The 22,291-nt window shown below is 54.8% G+C and overlaps 3 protein-coding genes and 1 long non-coding RNA gene across 12 annotated transcripts in view; 1 reads left to right on the forward strand and 3 right to left on the reverse strand.

Annotated features, from left to right (window-relative positions):
• The window catches only part of PPIL6 (peptidylprolyl isomerase like 6), a 30,662-nt gene extending 28,731 nt beyond the window's left edge, over positions 1-1,931 (reverse strand). The window contains exon 1 of one of the 2 annotated variants that reach the window (XM_004422197.3): positions 1,770-1,931. In XM_004422197.3, the coding sequence (XP_004422254.1) occupies positions 1,770-1,904 (135 nt within the window). In that variant the 5' untranslated portion in view covers positions 1,905-1,931. The remainder of the gene's footprint in view (positions 1-1,769) is intronic. The other variant, XM_087443987.1, reaches the window with a different exon arrangement.
• Positions 302-1,757, reverse strand: LOC147914521 (uncharacterized). The gene is made up of 2 exons (XR_015555248.1): positions 1,535-1,757; positions 302-523 (listed from the first exon to the last, which is right to left on the reverse strand). It is a non-coding gene; the product is annotated as an uncharacterized LOC147914521 (long non-coding RNA).
• A 126-nt stretch (positions 1,932-2,057) lies between the features above and the next one.
• On the forward strand, positions 2,058-5,325 carry SMPD2 (sphingomyelin phosphodiesterase 2). Its single transcript, XM_004422199.3, has 10 exons — positions 2,058-2,531; positions 2,725-2,821; positions 2,943-3,019; positions 3,375-3,468; positions 3,605-3,694; positions 3,938-4,020; positions 4,148-4,280; positions 4,376-4,480; positions 4,665-4,818; positions 4,920-5,325. Exons 1-10 carry the CDS (start codon positions 2,482-2,484, stop codon positions 5,306-5,308), a joined length of 1,272 nt encoding a protein of 423 aa, XP_004422256.1. The 5' UTR covers positions 2,058-2,481; the 3' UTR covers positions 5,309-5,325.
• Positions 5,326-5,466: 141 nt separating this feature from the next.
• MICAL1 (microtubule associated monooxygenase, calponin and LIM domain containing 1) lies at positions 5,467-18,275 on the reverse strand. Of its 8 annotated transcripts, none has more exons than XM_087443979.1 (26): positions 17,179-18,275; positions 16,737-16,772; positions 14,859-15,166; positions 14,562-14,769; positions 14,201-14,305; positions 13,759-13,863; positions 13,494-13,649; positions 12,776-12,876; positions 11,811-12,068; positions 11,396-11,511; positions 11,071-11,197; positions 10,804-10,885; positions 10,061-10,208; positions 9,428-9,618; positions 9,158-9,246; positions 8,974-9,015; positions 8,687-8,770; positions 8,404-8,560; positions 8,011-8,087; positions 7,440-7,713; positions 7,205-7,302; positions 6,802-6,915; positions 6,581-6,674; positions 6,301-6,400; positions 6,126-6,199; positions 5,467-5,744 (listed from the first exon to the last, which is right to left on the reverse strand). In XM_087443979.1, exons 3-26 carry the CDS (start codon positions 15,114-15,116, stop codon positions 5,596-5,598), a joined length of 3,207 nt encoding a protein of 1,068 aa, XP_087300105.1. In that variant the 5' UTR covers positions 15,117-15,166; positions 16,737-16,772; positions 17,179-18,275; the 3' UTR covers positions 5,467-5,595. The 8 variants fall into 8 exon arrangements, with proteins under 8 accessions (XP_087300105.1, XP_087300104.1, XP_087300108.1 ...); XM_087443978.1 differs by having other exon boundaries at positions 14,859-15,169; XM_087443982.1 differs by lacking the exon at positions 17,179-18,275 and having other exon boundaries at positions 14,859-15,202; positions 16,737-16,919.
• Positions 18,276-22,291: the final 4,016 nt, after the last annotated feature.

The raw sequence follows: 22,291 nt of genomic DNA on the forward strand, positions 1-22,291 counted from the left end.
AATTAAATATCTGGACTTCACAGAAAAAATTTGCCAACACCTTCTTTACAGCATGGAGCAGACACAGAAAACGTGTGCCTTCAGAAAAGGAGCTAAGAAAAACAGGGGAAAAAAAATCCATCAAACTCATTAAATACAACTTGGACCATAAACCTTTGCTGATCCCACCAGCCCAGATAATACAGTTCATAATTTCTACTTCTTTTGATGATCCATGTAGCATTTTCAGACTTCTTATCACTTGTTCTCTTCATCTTGATATAAACTTTACCTATTTTACAAATTAGTTACTACTTCCTGATTTGATATAATTACAAACTTTTATTTAACTCTGTGGACTTGGAACAGGCAGAAAGGTAGGAATTTCTTAAGATTTCTTCTATTTGGGAACATTTTGTGTCAAGTATCCAGCTGGGTACTTTGGGAGATACAAACATGAATAAGGCAGTGTCCTGGAGTCTAGTGGGTTTTTGAAGGAGAGGAGCTTGGCATAATCTTACAGCAGCATTTCTGGAGCAAACTCCTGATGAATAAATGAAAAGCAACAAGAGATACTGAAGTATGAGGAAACCATTTGGTTTAAAACTAATTTGGATTGACCTTGTTTTTCCAGAAAAGGCCTGATGTGGCCTGTTGAGCATGCATTGTACATCTGCATTAAACATTTACAATGTTCCAAAGAGCAGAATGATGTCCTTAAAGACAGGGATATATGTCTCCCCGCCACATATCAGCATTTCTTTAAAGATCTGCATTTCTTCCCAGAAGCTAAGGATTAATTACTGACCTACTGTGCTTATCTTGTGACCACTGACCACTGACCTGCTGTGTTCATCTTGTGACCACTGACCCACTGTGCTAGCAAAGCATCTCATGACTATAGTAAAAGGGATATTCCCGTCATATTTGATGTATGTTTCTGGTTCCAAGATGGTATATAACCACTCTACACCCCGCTTCTTCCGAGAGCTTCCTTCCTTGGTGAAGGTCATTTCTGCCCCCCCCCCCACAGTTGTCAAAACTGGCTCATATAGTTAACTCACCCCAATTTTGATTTATAGATTGATTGTAGATTATTTGCCTCAACACCCCAAAAAACATGCTGAATTCTGCATTTCAACATTTCATACATTTCTACATTTCTCCTGCATTCAGATTATAGGTATGCTGCTGCATTACTGACCTGGCCAAAGTATTCCACTTACTTAAAGTGTTTTTCCTCTTATACCATTCCACATGGTTACAAAGAAATGTCTGGATTCTCCAAAGCACTTGTGCGTCATTTGTTAAGAAATCCCTTAAGCACCTAACTCAATTGGAATGCAGTGACTGCTATAGAAAATTTAAATTAAAAAAAAAAACCTTCACGCACGAATAGTTTTCAAAGAAGACTTGAGGAGGGAGTTTGTAAAAAACCAGCTAGTTATACGGTAACTCTTTTCCGTAAACATTTTTATATGAATTTTAAAAATCGATAATTCAATTAAAAATTAATGTGGAATAAAATGTGTAGATATGTAGATGGGGGAGTTACCTTTTTTCCCAACAAGTTTCTGAACGCTTCCTTCGCGCGGATCCCCCATTAAAGGTCGCCCTTCTCGAAGTGGAACGCCCGCCGGGACCCGCACTTGCCCCTATACGCTCGGATCCATCCAGACTGAGCCCGCCCAGCCGGGACACCCCCTCCCCGAACATCGACCGCCACCACCAGGAGGCGCGCGACCGGGAAGCAGGAGGAGGCGCTCGCACAGTGGTTTCTTGGCGGTTACCTCAGCTGCGCTCTTCGCAATCTGAAAGCTGGAGCTTTTGAAGAGCCCCACCACCTTCACCTGCAGCGGCTGCTCGGGCGGCGACTGCGGGCGGCACGGGACCGACCTCGGCCCACCCTGCTGCGGGCTCGCCATGGCGGCGCTCGGGGACTAGTCGGAGCACAAACACTGCCCGTCGCCAGGGCAACCGCGCGGCCCCGCCCCCGCCGCTCACGAGGATGGGGGTGCCCAGGGGCGGGTTTGGGGCGGGGCGGGCGGCGACGGCCCGGCCTTTCCTTAAGTTTGCGCCTGTTGCTGGCGAGAGGTGGGAGAGGGCGTGCGGGCGGCCGCGGCCAGGAGCGGGCTTCGGTGAAAAGGAGCCGGGAGCCCCGCGCCCCGCGCGCCTCAGCCCGGCTCGCCGCCCGCCCGGGCCCCCTCTGAGGCCCCCGTCCCAGGGCCCTCACGAGCGGCCCTTGCCTCCCGTCGGCGCGCGACTTCGCGGGAGATCGCCTTTCCGGGTTGGCGGGCCGGTTGCCCGGGTAACGCGGGAGTCGGTCCGGCGCCGAGCGCCCGGCCCTGGGCCTGATCTGGGCCGGCTTGGGGGCCGCGGCCATCGGCGGAGCGCGGCGGCGGGACCGACCACCTGTGCGCGCCGCCCCCCGCCCGCACCCGTCCCCGCCGCGGCCATCGCTGGGGAGGCCAGGCCATCCCGCGGCCCCGCAGCGTCCCCGCCATGAAGCCCAACTTCTCCCTGCGCCTGAGGGTCTTCAGCCTCAACTGCTGGTGAGTGCGCCCGCCGGGTGGGGTCCGGGGCCACAGTCTGGTTCGCAGCCACACGGCCAGAGGAGGGAGGCCTTCCTCACATCCGGGCCACGGCGCTACCCTGTCCTGCAGTCTCGGGGTCCCGGGGATCCCGGTGGTGGCCTGAGAGCTGAGCGCCCCAGCCAGCACCTGCCCCGGCCCTTCTCGTCCTCAGGGGCATTCCCTACCTGAGCAAGCACCGGGCCGACCGCGTGAAGCGCCTGGGAGACTTTCTGAACATGGAGAGCTTCGACCTAGCTCTGCTGCAGGAGGTTGGGCTGTGCAGAGCTGGGGTGGCACCCTGGCCCGCCGGGAGGAGGGGCGGCGGAGGGCACTGGGGGGCACTTTCGTCCGGGGGAAGGGCCAGGTAGGTATCCTCACCCTTTCCCTCAGGTGTGGAGTGAGCAGGACTTCCAGTACCTGAGACAGAAGCTGTCACCCACCTACCCAGCTGCCCACTACTTTAGGAGGTGAGAAGCCTACTGGCCTGGAAGCCTGTTCTCAGACCAGGAGGCTCTTGGCCCAGCCAGCCCTTCCCTAACCTGCCTGCACCCTCCTCCCTCTTCCCCAAGATCCTCTCCTCTGGGTGTGGGAGCAGGAAAGGGTGGAACCTGGAAGATCCTAGCTCTTCAGCTCTTCTCAGCCTTATTATCAAGCCACCCTATCACCCCACAAAGGTTGTTGCTTTGAGCTTTGTGTTATGGCTGGTCCCAACAGCAAAGAGAGAAAAAAGTAGCTGATAAGAGCTAGGAGACAAGGGAGGGGAAGAGGGCTGGGTATTTCTCTCCTTACTTTTCTGGCTATTAATCGGGACTTGGCTTTCAGTGGCATCGTTGGTAGTGGCCTCTGTGTCTTCTCCAAACATCCAATCCAGGAAATCACCCAGCACATCTACACCCTCAATGGCTACCCCTACATGGTAAGCCTGACCTCTTCCACATACCCTCCCCACCCCCCACTAACACATGGTAAAGGAAGCAGCCTTCCTAGGGCTGCAGGGGATGGGCAGAAAGAGGGTAGCAGTGCCCTGAGTTCCTGTCCCCTCCTACCTGCAGATCTATCATGGGGACTGGTTCTGTGGGAAGGCTGTGGGGCTGCTGGTGCTCCATCTGAGTGGACTGGTGCTCAATGCCTACGTGACCCATGTGAGTGAAGCCAGCGGTGTTTAGGGCTGGGACAGGCAGCCTGGTCCTGGAGGGAGAGCTGGGACTCCTCTAGCTGGGCAGCCTGGGGGTGAGGTGTGGGAGCAGGATCTCCTAAGGTCATTAGACAAGGTTCACCCATTTTTTTTTACCAAGCACTATGGCAAGTGACAGACACAAGCTTAATTTAGACCTGCCCTTGGGACCCTCAGTCTCATCTGCTGCAATCTCATCTGTCTTGCTCAGCTCCATGCCGAGTACAGTCGACAGAAGGACATCTACCTAGCACATCGTGTGGCCCAAGCTTGGGAACTGGCCCAGTTCATCCAGTGTGTGAGCCTGAGCTTAACAGGGGAAGCGGGTTGGGGTCCAGGGGCTGAGGGGTGGCCAAGGCCCCACTTACAGGGCAGAGCTGGCGAGGGAAGAATTCCTGCCTCACCAACCTGGTTCCCCCAGCCATACCTCCAAGAAGGCTGACGTGGTTCTATTGTGTGGGGACCTCAACTTGCACCCGAAGGACCTGGGCTGTCGCCTGCTGAAGGAGTGGACGGGGCTGCATGATGCCTATCTCGAGACCCGGGACTTCAAGGTGAGGGCCTGCCTGATTATTTCCCCACCTACACCCCCAGCTTCTCTTCCCTCCTCCTTCCCCTGCATCCTAGCATGAGCCAGCTATTCACCTAGGGCTCTGAAGAAGGCTGTACAATGGTACCCCAGAACTGCTACGTCAGCCAGCGTGAGCTGGAGCCATTCCCATCTGGCATCCGCATCGACTACGTACTTTTTAAGGTCAGGCTTCTCCCCTCAACATGCCTTCCCCCACTGTCCCTTCATCTCTTACCAGCCTGCGCTGATCCCCTGCTCAACTAGTCTAGTCTTAAGTCACTGATGGCTGGAGAATGGGATAGCCATGAGCTGGTTCTCTGGGAAGAGGCCCCTAAATGTGTTTCTTTCCGGCCCTTACTTTCTCTAGGCGGTTTCTAGGTTCTACATCTCCTGTAAGACTCTCAAGACTACTACAGGCCATGACCATCACAGTGGCACCCCCTTCTCTGATCATGAGGCCCTGATGGCTACTCTGTGTGTGAGACACAGCCCCCCACAGCACAACCCCAGCCCTACTCACGGTGAGTCACCCCCCATCCTTTCCCTTGGTCCTTCCCCACCACAAAGCAGCCCCTCCAGTCTGACCCTCTCTCTCCTGCCCCACTGCCCTGCCTTGTTCTAGGAGCAGAAGAGAGGTCACCGTTGATCAGCGTGCTAAGGGAGGCCTGGACAGAACTGGGCCTGGGCATGGCTCAAGCTCACTGGTGGGCCACCTTTGCTGGCTACGTGACTGGTCTCGGGCTGCTTCTCCTGGCCTTGCTGTGTGCCCTGACGGCTGGAGGAGGGGTCAGGGAAATTGCCTTACTGCTCTGGGCCCCCAGTGTAGGATTGGTGCTGGGGGCCGGTGCAGTCTACCTCTTCCACATGCAGGAGGCCAAGGGCTTATATCGGGCCCGGGCTGAGCTCCACCATGTGCTGGGAAGGGCAAGGGACGCCCAGGACCTGGGCCCAGAGTCTCAGCCAGCCCCGCTCTTGGGGCAGCAGGAGGGGGATAGAGCTGAGGAACAATAAAGCTTGACACTTTTGTGGCTCTGCCTCTTACCTTGTAGAGGCCGCGATTGGGGCCAAGCGTCAGTGTGATTGTCACAACATAGACCTTCAGGCTCCTACACATCCCTTGACCTCCCTGCACACTGCCTACCTCCCACCTGTAAGCAGCCCAAGTCCTGTTCGCAGCAGAAACATTTTTATTACAAACAGTGAGGCCCTCTCCCAGGTGGCCCAGATGAGCAGGGTGGCAGTGTCCTGGGGGGAGGTGGTCTTCTTTGTAGGGAAGAAGGCAGGCAGCCCACCCTCTTCTAGCCCTGGTCCCCGGGCCCCGAGGCCAGCTCACGGAGCCTGCGCTCCTCCTGGAAGCGGATGAGGGCATCCCGCTGGTTCACCACGTCCACCAGCTTCCTCAGGACCTGGTCCTCAGCCTGCCGATCGGCAGCTGTCTTTAGGTCTTCTGAAGGGAGGAGACGAAGGTTACAGAACAGGGAACCGGGCAGGGAGGCAGGAGAGGTGCGACCTAATCTCAGCCTATGTGACTTCTAAAACCCGGGCTTTGTTTCCTAAGCTGTAAAATTAGGTTTGTCAGCACCAGTGGTTTTCTAGCATTGTTTAGTAGCTGCACCATTTTAAAAGGAAATCTTGCATAAAAGCCCAGTGGTACAGCCCTGATGGAACTGAAGGCAGAGTAGGGGCTTGGAGCCCCAATCCTGTGGCTTCCTCCTGACTTGCCTCAGAGGTACTCAGAATAGAGGACCATGTTGCTTGGTGAGTATCTGAGGTCATGAGGCTTGTGCACACCAGTCCCGTGATGTCTGCCTCCCCACAGCCCCCCTACCTTCCCTGTTCATGTAGCCTCGTAGCTCCTGGTCCAGCTGCCACTGTTTCTCCTCCAGGTTCAGCTCTTGCACCCTGTGGAAGGCAGGGATGAAAAAGGCACAGCTGTCCAGGGGGCCCAAGCACCTGGCTGGGGCCTGGCTCACGTGCCACTGTCACCACTCCCTGCCCCTTACGTGATCATGAGCTCAGCCTCCTCAGCCAGCAGGCTGTTCTTCTTCTGAACGAGCTGTAGCAGCTGATCTAGCCAGAGTGCCTTTTGCTGTTCTGGGGAACCTGACAGGAAGGAAGACGTGGGGGTGGGGGGTGTGGTCAGGAGGCCTCCAGCCAGGGTCACAGGAGTCCTGGGCATGAGAAGTGAACCCAAGTTTGGTGGTTTGAGGGACTGCTGGGGCTGAACACAGTGCTAGGAGGCAGAGGGGTGTCCTAGGTTGTCCCTCCCCTGTCTTCACTCACTGCTCTGGCTCCTCAAGGCCTGCTCCAGCTTCATGCCCAGGGTCTCCAGGTCCCTCAGATGAACCTCGATCTCATTTAGTCGCCGCTGGATGGCCTGAGGGGTACAAGACAGGAGGCCCAGGAGTCTTCAGATTGCTCAGGAATAGAGTGCTGGAGGAGCTCTGAACCCTAGTCTCAGAACTCGGACCCCATCAGAACTTCCAGGAACCCCTAGGCCTTACCTGGGCCTTGGAGAACCTCTTCATCTCCTCTTCCCTAGCACGGCGAAGCAGAGTCCGACGCCATGTTGGGTACTTGTGCATGGTGCCTGACTTCTCGGCAAAGGTCAGCAGAGTCTATGGCAGGGTCAGGCCAGTCAGGGGTAGGGCCTGACGCCCTGGTGGATAGGGGTTGGGGAAGCTCTGTTTGGAAGGGGCCAGAAGGAACCTGGGCTGGAAGTGGGGTAAGTTCTGGTAGCAAAGATGGAGGCTTAGAGACACAAGAGTCAGACTGGGTGAGAAGACCTTCCGAGAGAAGGGCTCAGTAGAGGGAGTGCGGTAAGGTTTCTCCTGTGGTGGGGTGGGCTGTATTTAGCAGATGCGTGCTGGCTTGGGCAGAATGGGTAGCCAGGTTCCTCCCACTCACCTGTTCCAAGTCTGGCTCCAAAGCCACATCTTCCTCTTCTTCCTCTTCCTCTTCACTGGAGGAGGGACTCTCTTCCTCTTTCTCTGTCACCACAAGAACTGAGCAGAGAAGAAGCAGACATGGCCTGGCATCTGCAGGACCTCCCTTTCCATTCCCCAGCATTCCCCTTCCAGGAATCTCAGTACCACCTGCCCCATCCCCACCCTGGGTCAGCAAATCTGAGCAGAGCCGTTACCTTGAGGGCTCTCGGCTGGCACTCCCCAGCCCATAAAGCTGCCCTCCAGGGCCTGGCGGGCCAAGGTGGAGCAGCTGCGGGGGGGCTTGGGTGGAGGCGCCATTTCTGGGTCAGGGGTCAGGTTGAGGGAGGACAGCCGCTGGCGTTCTGGGCTGGACAGGCGGATCAGCCGGCGGGCGGGCTGGCTGGGCCTTGGGACAGGACTGGCCCCCTCCTGGGCGGCCAGGGGAGTCAGGCCTGATGGCTTGCTATTCTCATCCGGTGTGGGGAGCTCCTGGAAAAGCCCCCATGTGGTCTGGTCCGTGACCTGCCCTGTGTGGGGTTGAGGCTGCCCCTTGAGACAGATGTCGGCCCTGGCATTCATTCACTTAGACCGTTTATGGACAGTGTCAGGCAGTGTTCTGGATACTTGGGATACATCAATAAGTAAAACAAGACCAGACCCCCCTGCCTTCATGGAACTTACATTCTAGTGGAGGAGAACATTCAGTTACCCCAGCAAAGTCGGCTGGGCTTGGAGAGACCCCTTTTATCTTTCCCACCCCTCAACACACACTTTCACAGCTTCTACCTGACTCTCGGGGCCTCTGTCACTGCCATCCTCTTTGTGGCCTGGCTGGGGCAGGTGCTGGAGGCAGTAGAAATGTCCTGGGAAGGGTGAAAAGGGGGAGGAGGCATCAGATGGGGGCAGCCCAATGCCCAGATACCCAGTTTATTGGGACGGTGGGGGCAACAGGACTCTGGATTTGCAGGGGAATTTCTACCAGCCTTCTGGTTCCTTAGAGCCCCACATCTGAGGCTTTGGAGGGGGACAGAGAAGACCCTGAGCTCAGGGGAAGAAAGTGCCATCTTGATCCTGTTTCCACCCTGTGCTCAGCACCCCAGCTCCCCTCCACCTTCAAGCTTCTTGCCCCTAGACAGGGCCAGGCCCAAAGCCCCTCCAGAGGCCTCCCAGGCCGCTCACCATCCCCTGGGTGCTGCCCGTAGTCACCCAGCCACAAGGTGGCCTCACACGCATGGCAGCGGAAGCAGCTCCGATGGAAGAAACGGCCGTCGACACAGAGGCGTTCCAGGATATAGAGGTGTTCCCCACAAAGTGCACACAGGTCCCCAGCAGCGGCCTGCAATGACGCCCAGGCCACAGGGTCAGCTGGCGTCAAGGCCAGCTGCAAAGTTCTTCCCTGGCCCTGAAACAGCCACCCTGCCCTCCCCAGGCCTCTGCCTGCAGACAGGGCCCCCATTCTTACCTCCTGGTGTTGGGATGGGGGTGTCAGGGGTACACCAGGCTCTGGAACAGGTGGCTCCTCAGTACTTGGGGTCTCAGCCTCTGCCTAAGGAGGTAAGGGCGGGAAGTGGAGGTGCAGGATCAGCTGGGGAGTGGATGTGTGCAGATGAACAGACAGGGCTGGAAGGGAAGGGAAGTGAGACTAGAAAGGGAGACTGGATTGGGAGGTCACAGGACCTGGGGTGGGGAACAAGACATGGGGGGACGGGACTTGGGGCAGGGGATTGTCCAGCCCCTGTGTGCATTTACCTCCAGGCGACGCTTCTTGCCACCAACATCCTCCCCATTTTCCTGCAACAAGTCCTACACTCAGCATGGGGCTCTGAGCCCCCAGTCCTCCGCTTCCCCCATTCTGAATGTCTTCCTCCCCATCACCCCAGGGACCCCCATTAGGAACCCACTGCCCAGCACCAACCCTGCCCAGACTCTCCACCTGAGCCCGCGTCCGTTGTAGGGTCCTCTGCATTTTGCCAAGGAATAGTATAGCACTGGAGGTCCCTGGAGAGCCTTTGCTGACAGGGCCTGTTGGGAGAGTCAGTGTGTCAGCATAGATGGGGGACCAATACTGTACCCCCAGAACAGACAGCTATGCTCCAGCCCAGGACACCTCTCCCAGGCTGTCTCTCAAAGGGCGTCCTCTCCTCGCTCTCTCACACACAGCTCCTCACCCCACCCCTGTCCACCCACCTACCCTCCAGGTCACCTGGGTTGTGGAGTGTGCTCTTGAAGGCACTGTGGAAGTGGCTGAGGTAGGCGATGAGGCCCAGTGGGTCGCTTCCTGCCACCACTGCCTGTGCGGACAACACCGGTGTGATGCCCAGCTCATGCTCTGCCATCCTCAGTGCCCAAGCAGTCACTTCCAGAGCCCCCAGCCCCTGCAGCTCTGAGGGTTCCCTGCAGGGTGTTGGGGGGAAAAGTCAATAGGAGACCAGAACCTGAGTGGGGAGAGGGTGACGAGAGAGCAGTAGAGGAGGGATGGTGGGCAGGGGCTGGGGGACCGCAAAGGAAAGAGAGGGCACGAAGGGTTTTTATGCTCTCTGCTACATGTCCCCACCATCACCCAGTGACAACTGCTTCTGGCCTTGGGGGCCCTCCACCACTCACAAAGCTCTCCCCTAGCGAATGCATTCGATTCTGGTGGGAAGGCAGAGTCAGGCAGGGCTACTGTCTCTAAAGAGGTGAAGTGACTTGGGCAGAAGGATTACTGGTGGCGCTGGGACTCAACTAGGTGTGCGCCCCCACCATTCATTCCACACTGCCTGAAGTAGAGGGAGGGGCAGAGGCACGAAAGAGAGCAATGCTCTTCCAGGGACCCCGAGCCCAATTCGTGACTCACAGTAGGCCAGGCCGCAGCCTGTGCACCAGGGCACAGAGAGCTAGCCCGTCAGCCCAGGAGGAAGACAGGTCGGTGACATGGACACCAGGGTACCCAGCTGTCTGCTCCTGGCACCAGCGTAGCAGCTCCTCCTGGGTGCCCGCCGACTCTGGGAGAGGAGGCTGTGCTGTGCCCAAGGCCCCCGGCTCACAGAGCCCAGATGCTGGGTGTGGGGTCTGTATGGGAGGGGGAGGCTGGGACCCACCCCTACTGGGGCACCAGCCTAACGCTCACTGTCAGCAGCACCTCCTTCCTCCCAATTTCCTCATTACAAAAAAATCCCTCTTTGGAATAAAGTAGGGGAATGAATCAAGTGAAATCACTGCCAGCCATATAGGGGGCAACAGACTGTGAACTGAGGGGCAAGGAAGGCCTAGAGGCTCAAAGGAAAGGTGAGTTTGGGGTCTGCAAGGCTGGAAGGGGTCAGGCAGAACAGCTGAGAACAGTGCAGCACGCTGCCATTCAGCTGCTATGGCTGTAGTGGTTGTTAAAATACTGAAATACTTCCACATAATTGGCAAACGGCTTCTGTTGAGTGCTCTGCAGCCCCTCTATTCTCTAGGATTCCCCAAACTTGCCCATCACCCAATGGTGCTCCAGCACTCTGCTCCCTGCCTGAGGCTGCAGCTGTTCTGATGGATGGTGCTGGCACCTCACTGGTTGGTACAGATTTTGGTCATGGCCCTGGAGGAAGGTCTGCTCACCAGTGGTCAGCTTCCCTGCATCTGTCTTGTCATTCTTCCTCCGCACAGGCTCCTTGGCCACCATGTCATACAGGTCCTGTACCTAAGGCAGCCCCTTTCAGGTGTCAAGGCAGGCTGACTGCACACACCCCTCAGCCCAGGGGGAGGGGCCTGCCTGGGGTAGGGCTCACCCAGAGAAGCAGGAACTGGGCGGGCCTGGAGGGAAGGCCTGACCTGGAGGAGGGGGGCTGACCTGGAAAGTCTGGTGGGGGTGCCAGGGAGTCTGACCTGACTGGGGGTCACAGCCCGGAGGTTCAGGTTGGGGTAGCGGGTGGCTGGGTCCAGCCCATACTGGGCCACGTTGCGGTGCATGTTTTCCGGGGATGTCTGGGACAGGAGCTGGTACAGGCTCTCACTGAGGGGGTAAGGGTGAGGGGCAGGGGCACGAGTGGGGGGGTACCCATCAGCACCCACCCCTCAAGAACTGCCAGACCCTTCTTTTATTCTTCTTTGCCCATGCCCCCAACTGTTCACCCAGCAGCCCCCACCCTCTTTCTGACCCTTGTCCTATATCTAGCCCTGCCCCTCCCGCACCCCCCAACCCAGGCCTCACCGCTCTGCCAACACCTCTAGGGGCTCAGCGCCCTCTGCCCACCGCTTCACCATCCAGGCTGCATCAAAGGCTGCCAAGAAGCCCCGGGCCACTCCAGTGCCCAGGGGCCAGAAGGGCTGCAGGGTCAGAAAGACAGGAAACAGCTCAGTGAAAGTCCAAGCAGAGTGCCCAAGCCCAGATGCCCCCAAGGTCACAGCAGAGGGGGCCCCTCAGCACACCAAGCAGCCTCTCACCTCCACCAAGCCGCCCTCAGCTCCTCCTTACAACAAGCAAACCGTTTTTTACCCCCACTTCCCATGAGGCATCTTCCTCCCCCAACCATGGAACCCCTGTGCCTCCTTACAAGGAGTCCCTGTCTCTGGAAGCACCAAAAAGCCTCTCCCCCTCCCCAATCAGGGAACCCTGACCCCCTCACCTCCACTAGGCAGTCCCCCACCAGCCCCAGCAGCAGGCGGGCACCATGCTTCTCCTGCACTCGAGCAGAGCTCTCTGCCCGCATCATGCTTGTGAAGTCAAAGGCAGAGATGTCAGGCTGCCCGTGGGCGTCCTGGGCAAACTCCAGCTTCCCGAGCTTGCCATGGGTGGCGAAGTCAGCGGCTGCCCGGGCAAAGCGCTGCAGAGCCTCAGGCACCACGTTGGCACGGCCCAGCAGCCGGTCGGTGTCTGGCCAGTCCTACATGGCCAACAGATCAGAACCAGCAGGGTCAGTTGGGCAACCCTGTCCCCCTGGGCGGAGAAAATGCACACTGAGGCCCCGAGAAGCGGCTTCCCCAGACTCCACAGCTGTTAAAGGCCGAGCAGGGACTAGAATTTGGATGGCCTGCCTCTCATGCTCAAGCCCCCTCCTCGGCACTCACCTGCCCCTGAGGCCCAGCACCACTGCTATTACCATACACTTGCTTTGGACAAGTCACTGAAGAGAGCCTCAGTTTCCCCCTCATTTAGAGATAACGTACCCAACTTCTCAAGGTACTCATGAGAGTCAGGTGAGAAAATGCACAGAGAGCTCACAACACAGTCCCTAGCACATGGAAGGTGTTCAACTAGTTCATTCAGCAAATACTTATTGGGTGCTTACTACACAGGAGGCACTATTCTAGGCCCTGGGAATAATCAGCAAGAAAAGAGACACAGAGACAAAGCCCTTGCTCTCATGGAACTCAAGCTTGTAGTCCCGGGGCCAGGATAAGGTGTTTGGCCCCAAATATGATTCAGGCTGCCATGTAAATCCCAGGGGAGAAGAGCTTGCTGAGGTGGAGGTAATGTCGGGGCAGAGGCAGGAGAGGACGGGTTCCCTCCACACCCGGGCAGGGACTGTGTCCAGGCCTGGCTACCTCCCAGGGCCCACCACCCCCCTCCCTGCCTGGGCCCAGGCCCCACCTGACGTAACACCCCCAGCCGCAACAGGCACTGCTTCTTGGCTGTCATCACAAAGTAGTGGGTGTCGTCCTTGTAGTACACAATGTTCTCCAGATCAATGCCTGGGGGGACAGGGCAGGGGCAAGTGTGTCTCCTCCTTATTATATGTCACCTCTCCAAACACCCCAGCCATGCCTGACCTCTGAGAGCTAGGGTCACAGCTTAGACTGCAGTGGGTGTCCCCCACACAGGGGCCCATGATTCCTAGCAGCACAATGGACCATGTGTCCCAGGCCCAGGAGGCCCAGGACTTGGAGCAGAGAGAAACTTGGGTGGGGCGGCAGCTGGGAGACCTGGGCCACATGTCACGTGCTTGCGGCTTCTCAAAGGGGTGTGCACACCCCGGGGGGCATGGTGGGGCAAAGCCAAAGTAAACATAGGGCATCTTCTTGAAGAACCACTTTCATTTTGTATTTATATCATTTTTATATTAAAGCATCTATAAAAAAGGACAAAGTGAAATGCCATGCATTTTGTGAGAGATTTCCAAGACTTGTAATGGTGGGTGGCCAAGTGGGGCTGTGCCAGCTGAGTCCCCGGGGTCACAGGTTCTTTGCTGCCAATACCCCACACAGATGGAAAAGTGTGGGATTCTTTGGACTGAGGACCTGGGAGGGAGAGGCAGGAGCGGGCCTGCAGTCAGGCAGGGGGAGGGGTACCTTGGGAGAGGGGCTCTGACCTGTGGCTTTGAGCAGGCTCTGGAAGAAGCTCTGGTTATAGATCCTGGCCACGCCGCTGATCTCAGGCACCTGTGTCTCCTCCGCGGTGCGCCCGTTCACAAAGTTGGCCGTGATGCCAATGGCCAGTTTGCCGCGCATTTCTCGCACTGTGAAGCCTAGAGGTGGGGGCAAGTGGGTAGTGGCGGGAAGACAAGGGGTGTAACAGCCTAGAAAGGCCAGGAGGAGCCCAAGACGCTGGCTTCTTCAAGGGAAAGGATCACTCACCTTCAGGGACGAATTTACCTCCAGCAGCAGAGATGAGGACATCAAATTCATAGTTGGCCAGTTGGGCTGAGGGGTTGGGCTGCAGCTGGGCACGCCAGCCACTCCCTGAGGCAGAGGGTGTGAGAGGCACAAAGGTGTGGAAGACTGAAGGGGCCGCAGACAAGCCAATGAAATAATTAAATATGTGTGTAAAGGGCTTTATGGTTTAGAAAGCAGTGACACAGTCTATCAAATTACACCTTCGCAACAGCTGTGGAAAGCAGGTAAGGAAGGAAATATTACTCCCATTTTACAGATGCTCCAATTGAGGCTCAGAGCAGTTTGCACAAGGCCACACTATTAGAAAGGGAGCCTCAGCTGACTCCCAACCCCACCCTTTTTCTCCCCTGGGGCCAAAAGGTCCTTGGCAGATGGGGGCTCTCAGAAGCAGAGAAGTACTTACCCTTTTTGGGAGGGGGCTGGAGGCCAGTGAAAGTGACACCCCAGTGAATTTCCACCCCCAGCAGTAATGCCACTTTCAACAAAAGCAGCTGAAGCTGCCGGATGCCTGGAGGGGAGAGGATGTTAGGAACAAGGACCCCAGGACCACACAGGCTCCCTGAGCACCAGTGTGCACCTGGTCAGAGCTGGAAAAGGTGTTAAAGATTACTAGGTCATTTTACAGACGAGGGACCTGAGTCCTGAATGTCACCTGGCTGAAGTGAATCTTGTCCACTCTGCCTCTTGGCTGGCCCAGCAGCCCCCCACTAGTGTGTCTCTAGCCCAGGCTCACCCGCCCCTCCAGGCCACCACGTGGTGCTCACTGATGTGGTCCAGGGTGCCTGTGCAGAAGCGCCCGTAGAACTTCTTGGCGCCGAGTGCCCGAAGGTCATGGATGGTGAAGGGCCAGAGGTGAAGCACGTTGTGGCGAGAGAACTTGGTGCGCTTTTCCACAAGCACCACACGCGCCCCCAGCAGCGCCAGCTCCACAGCAGCTCGCAGCCCACAAGGTCCAGCGCCCACCACCAGGCACTGTGAACACACAAGGCAGTGTGGGCATGGCATCCTGTCTCCCTCCTCCGACTCCCCCAGTCTCCAAGCCCCAGGTACCATGTATCCACCTTGGTGCTGGTGCAGGCCCGGCCCTGCTGGTAGACAGGCTGCCCTGCTCTCTTGTCCAGCTTGGCCCACAGCGACTTGGCACTCCAGTAGTTGAGCTGGGTCTTGATCTTATGGTACTGGGACAGCCCCCCAGCGGGCTCCAGCTCCAGGGCCTTGCATAGCCCCTGGAAGCTGTTCAGCACATCCTGGCACAGCTGGGCCTGCAGGAAGCTCTCAAAGTGGGCATGTGCTGGGTTGGTGGAGGTGGGTGAGGCCATGCAGGCTTCTGGGGCTCCCGGGGAGGGGAGCAGCTGGCAGAGGCACGTGGCTGCTGGACAGAAGGAGGGAAGAGAAGGGGAGGAGGCTGGAGAAAGGAGGAAGGGAAAAGGAAGAGGAGGAGAAGAAAGCAGGCTGGTGTCCCCAGGGAGCTGGGTCCCTGGGTGGGGGGTCCACCCCCAATTGGCTCTGCTCCTCTGTCCCAGCCCACTCTCAATCTGCTCCAGAGACAGCTGCTATCCCCTCCACTCCAAGTGAAACTGGCCAAATTTGGAAATGGAAAATCAGCAGTCCTGGGCACAGAGGGCACACGAGAAGCCAAGGAGCCTCCAGCTCAGCCTTCCTGTCCAGGGATCTCCAAGCCCCGCTCAGTCTCCAGGTCCCCGGAAGGCAGGAATTGCAGGAATTCTTATCTGCCTTCTAAAGGCTCTGGAAGCAGGGCTTGGGGGAATTTCTCAGACGGGGAGAGGGCAGGCTGCCCAGGAGGAGAGCTGTCCTTGCAGGCAGGGACAGACCCTAATACCCCAGCTGGTGGGCACACATACTGCCACATCTCACCCCACAGCCTCCCTGTGCTGGGCACCCCTGGAAGGCTGCAGTGCCACGCTGGGTGTGGGATGTGTCTTATGACAGGGGCAAAGTTTTTCTTATCACTCGTGATGGGCTCCTGAGGGAGGGGGAAACGTCTTGAACTGCATTAGGTTCCACTTCCCACTACCCAAACTACCTCAACAAACAGCGGAAGATGTTGCCACTGACTGGGTGATGGAGGACTGGGTCTATCTCTGACTCACTGTGGTCGAAACACTTCCCCTGTGACTTGCCTCTGCTCCAGTGGGCCTCAGGGCCGTTAGGGGGAGGATAGCAGCTGGGTTCGCCCCTCTCAACTTCCTCCCACTCCTCGTCGACGCCCGGCCTCATCCACTGTGCGCTCAGGGGCCCTCTCCCAGGAATCTCCCGAGACAAGGCCTCCCTTTGTCCCCCTCTCCCTCGCTCGGCCCCCATGCAACTTGAGGGTTGTCGGAGGGGGCTTTCTCACGCTGGAACCAAGAGGAATCACAGGGTAGGGAGGATGGGGTTGCCCACGGGGGAGTTAGGGAAGGTGGGTGGCATCAATGGGGGCAGATCCTTGGGGCTGATGCCCCCCTCCTCAGCCGCCCCACCCGTCCCAGCGGGAAGGAGCCCAGCGGGCCAGGCCAAGGCAGGAAAAGACTAAAAGTAGTCCGCCACAGGTCACCTGGACTAGAGCGGACCGAATGTCATGAAGGGCAAAGGTCTCTCTTGGCGGAAGGGCCAGAGGAAAGGGGAAGACCTCAGCGAAGGAGGAGAAAGGGGCGACCCAGCCTGGAAACGCCGGGACAAAGGATGTGCGAGGGGTGGAGCGGTCTGGAAGGATGGAGAGGGAGCTGGACCACTGGCGGCAGCGGTGGGCTGGCTACTCACACTCTGGACCGTAAAGTCTGGAGAGGGGCTGAGCAGGGCGGGAGCAAGGGAAGACGTGCCCGACCCGCCAGGAGGGGCTCCGGAGCGCCCGGGGCCTCAGTCCCCGGAAGCGCGTCCCCACCCCCACCCCCGACCCCCGCGGGCAGGGGGCGCACAGCTATCGCAGCTGGACAACTTACCCGGCTGGCTGCTCCGGAGCCGGGAGGGGCCGCTTCCTGCAGGGCGGGAGTCCCAGTCAGGGAGGGCGGGGTCGGAGCAAGGGGAGGTGGGCAAGGCGCAGAGGGAAAGCCGCGGATGCGGGGCGGCACGCCGGGTGCCCCGCCCGGAAGGCCGTGGGGGGAGGGGGCTTCGGCGCGGGACGCGCAGCCTGCAGAAGCTTTATTCGAGCCTCATTAGCATCTCATTACCCCCAAAATCCCCCGCACGCGGCAGCCCGGGGCCCGCCCACTCCTGCAGGGTGGCTCCCGAGGGCGTGGCGCTGCGGATGCCCCTTTCCGCTCGGGGGCTGGATACGCGGGCACGGGGGTGCCCGGTGCCCGACAGCGCATTCGCGGCCTCGGACTCCATTTCGGTGCCTGCACTTGCAAAGCTAGCCATTCCCGGGCGAGCGAGGACACCCACCCTTGCGCAGTACCGACACCAAGGGCCGTCTCCGAGCGCTGGGCCCAGAGGGCGCTCAGACTGGGCAAGAAGTTTGCAGAAGCTGGCGGGTCCGTGGGGTGGCGCCGGAACGTCTGCGCTCTCTTCACCTCTCCCTACCAGGAGATCCACGGCCCGGGCGCCCCACGATGGATCCAAGCTCGGCGTTCACCTCCCCTGCAGCAAATCTGCCCCTAGACCTGGGCTGAGGGCAGTGGTCACGGATTAGGGCACGGATTAACTCCTGGGGATTCGGCAATCCGCAGCTTCCAAGCGGCATGAGAAGTGAGCGGGCAACAGGGTCTTGGGGGTGTAGTGGTGGGGTCGGGGGTGTTAGACCACTACTAAGAAAGGGGGAAATGGGAGAGGTGTGTGGAAGAGAGGCTAGACTCCCAATATTCAAGAATGCCTTGGAGTGAGGACCCACAGAACCGCCAGTGCTGAAAGGGGTTTGAGAGACCTTTGGGATCAACTTCTCCCTATTCCAGATAAGGGGACAGCACTGGATGTGAAAGCCCTAGCCCAAGGTCATTCAACTAGTTAATATTAATAAAACATCAATTCTCATTTATTGAGTATCTACTGTGAGTAGTTTCCTAATCTCAATAATCACAAAACAGTCCCATTTTACCTAAAAGGAAACTGAGGGTCCCAGAGGTTCTGTGACCTGCAACAAGTTATACAGCCAGTGGCAGAGCTGGTATGGGGCCCAGGTCCATCCGGACTCCACCACACCAGTGTTGATCCAACGTGACAAAGGAAAGGTTGGCATTTAAGAAGCTGTTTCTTGTTTAAAGGAGGTGAGAGTGTTACACTGCAAACACTAACAAAACAGAGGAATAAATGGGAAGGTTGCTCTCCTTCAGATCCAGGGATCAGAAAGAGCTGGGTGCCCTATGGATCCTCCCTTCTCTTTCTTCTCACTTTGCATTTCCCCTGGAAATCCTCTGAGACCCAGTAAGACCTGAACACTCACTGTTCCCAGCTTGAGCTGAGAAGCAGGCGGAGAAGGGAGGCAGAGGAAATGCCTGCTCTCTGCCCAGAGAAGCAGACCTGAACACACTGTTCCCAGCTTGAGCTGAGAAGCAGGCAGGGAAGGGAGGCAGGGGAAATGCCTGCCCTCTGCCCGGAGAAGCAGGGCATGCAGCCAAGTCATGCTCACAAACTAGGGCAGCCTCCCAGCTGGGCCCATCCTAGCTCTTGAGTGTGACCCAACATTTGGCTTGAAATGAATTTGCCAAATATCAGACACACCCATATTTAAATACATAGCGTAAGAAGTGTTCTGAAGTCCAATGTAAACGGGTTACCAGGCTTTTAGAATTACCTCTTTCCCCTTTCATTCAACCAGCTGATCTGACTCCGTTTGTTTCCAAAGGTCCAACAGGCTCTGGCCCTTGACTGACTTGCTGTTGCATCGAAACAGGGTTATGTGGCTCTCTATATGACAAATGGTAAAATTTGTCTTTAAAAAAGATCACAGAACAATAATGACTTCATCAATGCTAAAAAACTGCTGACTGGGAGTTTCACTTAATGCTAATTAAAGATACACACTGGAGCATACAGCAGTGGGGAATATATTGGTCTGTAATCCAGAATCTCTGGTCAGATTCCAGCTTTGCTTCACACTAGCCTAGTGTGACCTTGAAAAAGTCACCAACCACCATGCTTCAGTCTTATCATCTCTAAATGGAGGCAGTTTAATTACTCAACTTCCTTAAGGACAGGGATACGTTCTGAGAAATTCGTCATTAGGTGATTCCTCATTGTGTGAACATCACAGTGTGTACTTACACAAACCTAGATGGGACAGCCTACTATACACCTAGGCTATGGTACTGGTCTTATGGGGCTGCCATTGTATATGTGGTCTGTCACTGACCGAAATGTAATGTAGTGCACGACTGTATTCAATGTTGGGGACTCTAAGTAATGTACAGACTAGAAGACCCAAACCAAGTTCTATTTATAGTTTCTTCAAAGAAAAAAAAAAAATGACCTCTACTAAAGCTAAAAGAATAAATTTATTATTTATCTACAAGCATTGTTCTTCTTAATTAGAATTTTACTTGAGTCATAATTCACATTATATGTGTATATAGAACTAAAAATCCTGGCGCTATACCCATAGGCCAAATCATATTGGATCAAACAAATGGCCAATACCTGAAAAGTCAGTTTTAAAATAATCCCATTCTAATGTTTTTGCAAATAATCATGCCAGCTGTGGCCTCGGTTAAAAACCTGAGCCATTAAGACATTAAGGATCCCTTTCCTCTAACCCACACTGTGTTCTCTCTTTGGCCAGAAACTAGGTCCCCAGCAATGCAGGTGGCATGTCTAAGCCACCCTGCACCTGTGGGTTAGTGCCTTCAAACAACACCCCCCTGGTCCTGGGCTGGAAGCTATGGCTGCAGTGTGACCAGACACACACAGCCCCTGAGGTAAAAATAATGATGAACTGAGCCAAAAGGGGTAGAATGCTGTGAAAAGATATGACAGGGTGGCTTGACTGAGATTAGAGAGGGTCAGGGAGGGCCTTCCGGAGGAAGTGACACTTACAGTGAAGTCTGACAGCAGAGCAGACTTAGTCAGATAGAGAGTGTGGGCAGAAACATTTCACAGCTGAGAAACCACCTACCTCAAAGCCCTGTGGCAGGAAATCACTGGGTGTGTGAGAACAGCAAGCAAGCCAGTGTGGCTGGAAGAGAGAATGGGAAAGGGGCCCAAGAGGAAGCTGGACTGGAGATTTTACTGGGTACAGTGGGAAACCGCAGAAGAATGTTAAACGGAGCACACGGGATCATATCTGCCATAATAACACAATATCCAATCATTAGCTTGATGCTAAGGGCACAGTGGTGAGCCCAAGTCACACTTCCAGTGGAGGAAGGGCTTGGGGGAGGGGAAGAAAGGAGCAGTCAGGCCTTAGCAGGAGTCCAGGCAAGGACGTGGTGCAGCAGCAGGATGGGAGAAGGGGATGGATTCTAGTTTGGGGTGACACTGAGGTAACTTGGTGATGGACTGGGTGGGGGTGAGGCGGGCCCTATCAAGAATGAAACCCAGCTTTCTGTCCTGGCTGATAAGATGAGTGAGTCACAAACAAATTTGAGTCCCCTGTTCTTTCCCACTCTTCCCTGAGACTTTATCCCTCCATATGCTGAGTTTGATTCAGGGGCCTTTCCCAGAAGCATGGTGATTTCATAAAGGTCAAGATAACACCTGAGACTCTACCCTGAGAGGCTGCAAAGGTTAAAAATCCCAATAGGTTCAGGATCAGTTTTTAAAGACTTTCCTGTATTTTTGTTATGAGAGTGCTTTCATACTTCAAACACTAAGATTATAGGAAAAATTTGTCCAGGAGTCACTTAATCATACTAGGATTATCTGAGAGGTGGATTTTAAAAATGTAAAGAGTTTGGTTTGTAACTCTAACTTAGGCTAAGGAAGTTTCAGTTTAACTTTTCATCCAACAAGGATAAAAGTAATAGGAATGAACTAAAACCAAGAGCCAAACTGTTCTTTGGAAAGTCTTCAAACTCATATTTAAAATGACTTATTATGGATATTAAGAATTCAAAATAAATAATAAATTCATGCTCTAAGACCAGGCAAGTTCCCGGACCTGACTCCTGCTCAGATTCTTCCCTCTTTCTACATGTTACATTGCACATAGACTCATGTTTTTAAAAAAAAAAAAAAAAGCTAAGGTCTCTTGCTAATATTACCTATTGAATGAGCTTTAGTATAAAAGCTCTCGTTTCAAATGAGAATGATTCTATATTCCAGTCAACAAAAGTGTTTGTTGTTTTGATTATGTGTAAAGAATTTGAAAGCAAGATAAACTATCACAGTGACATTCCAGCTTTTTTAGAGATCATTCCTTGATACCTGCTGTTTACAAAAGGAAGGCAAAGGGGATTTTTTTAGGGGTCATTTCTCCAAGCCTGCTGTTTACAAAAGCAGGACAAAGAGTTTTCTTTCAATACTTAAGAATTTAGGCTTATTTTAGTTTGGAAACTCAGGATGAAAACTTACTGCAATACTTACAAATAAGGGTAGCAAAAATAAAACAAATCTGCCCTAAATGTGAAATATCCTCAGAAGTTTGAAAAAGTGGCTCACTCACCGAGGTCCACGTTAGTTAAGCCATTTTCACCCTAGCAGTAACTTTCATCCAATTGGTAAATTTCGGTTAAGCTTTAAATCAATAGTAAAATACTAATATGAATATTATTAATGTTATTACATTTCTGCAGGAGACTGTAACTTTTACTATTATTGTTTTATGTAAAAAGTTTGATTATATGCTAAAATTTAAGGCACAGATCCTCAATTTTAGTCAAAAAGGTTCTATTACATTAGGCAGATCATATGTAAAGAGAAATCCAGCTTAAAGTTTCAAAAGACTGGCGATAGAAAGCCCATCGGGTGGAAGCAGTGTAGTGGGATCAGCTAGCCTATGACCCAGTTCTGGCTCTACTTACTGTGTGACCTTGGGCAATGGACTTCATCTGTTTGGACTTCAATGTTCTCATCTGTAAAATAGGCATAATAATATTACTTACCTCATAGGAATGTCATGAAGATTAAGTAAAATAAGATTGTGCTTCAAATGGGTTACAGGTGTGTCCCAGACACTGCTGCCCTCCTCATTCCAGATGGCTGTTGTTATGGGCTGAATTGTGACCCCCCCCCCCAAATTTATGTTGATGTCCTAACTGCCAGTACCTCAGAATGTGACTGTATTTGGAGATAGGGCCTTTAAAGAGGTAACTAAGTTAAAATGTGGTCATTAGGGTGGGCCCTGATCCAATATGACTGGTGTCCTTATAAGGACATTAAGACAAACACCTGCAGAGGGAAGCCCATGTGAAGACACAGGGAGGAAAAGATGGCCAGGAGGCCTCAGAAGAAACCAATCCTGCCAACACCTTGATCTGGGACTTTAGCTTCCAGAGTTACGAGAAAATAAATTTCTGTTTTTTAAGCCACCCAGTCTGTAGTATTTGTTATGGCCACCCTAGCAAGCTAATATGCCAGTCATGGCCACAGGGGACTGGAGTCCTCTAACTTCAGGGTGCTGTATACA

Source organism: Ceratotherium simum, chromosome 19, assembly GCF_057802395.1.
Source record: "Ceratotherium simum simum isolate JZ-2026a chromosome 19, ASM5780239v1, whole genome shotgun sequence".
In the NCBI taxonomy this organism is placed as follows: Eukaryota; Metazoa; Chordata; class Mammalia; order Perissodactyla; family Rhinocerotidae; genus Ceratotherium; species Ceratotherium simum.

What these genes read in the sequence shown, in the direction of transcription:
- MICAL1 (XM_087443977.1), bottom strand. Translation starts at nt 16,119, where the DNA reads ATGGGGGCCGAGCGAGGGAGAGGGGGACAAAGGGAGGCCTTGTCTCGG. An exon ending in AGGTAAATTCGTCCCTGAAG is followed by an intron (nt 13,650 to 13,758) that starts GTGAGTGATCCT and finishes CCCCACCTCTAG; the next exon opens with GCTTCACAGTGCGAGAAATG. An exon ending in GCCAGCCGAGAGCCCTCAAG is followed by an intron (nt 7,303 to 7,439) that starts GTAACGGCTCTG and finishes TTCTCTGCTCAG; the next exon opens with TTCTTGTGGTGACAGAGAAA.
- SMPD2 (XM_004422199.3), top strand. Translation starts at nt 2,482, where the DNA reads ATGAAGCCCAACTTCTCCCTGCGCCTGAGGGTCTTCAGCCTCAACTGC. An exon ending in GTCTTCAGCCTCAACTGCTG is followed by an intron (nt 2,532 to 2,724) that starts GTGAGTGCGCCC and finishes TCTCGTCCTCAG; the next exon opens with GGGCATTCCCTACCTGAGCA. An exon ending in CAACCCCAGCCCTACTCACG is followed by an intron (nt 4,819 to 4,919) that starts GTGAGTCACCCC and finishes GCCTTGTTCTAG; the next exon opens with GAGCAGAAGAGAGGTCACCG.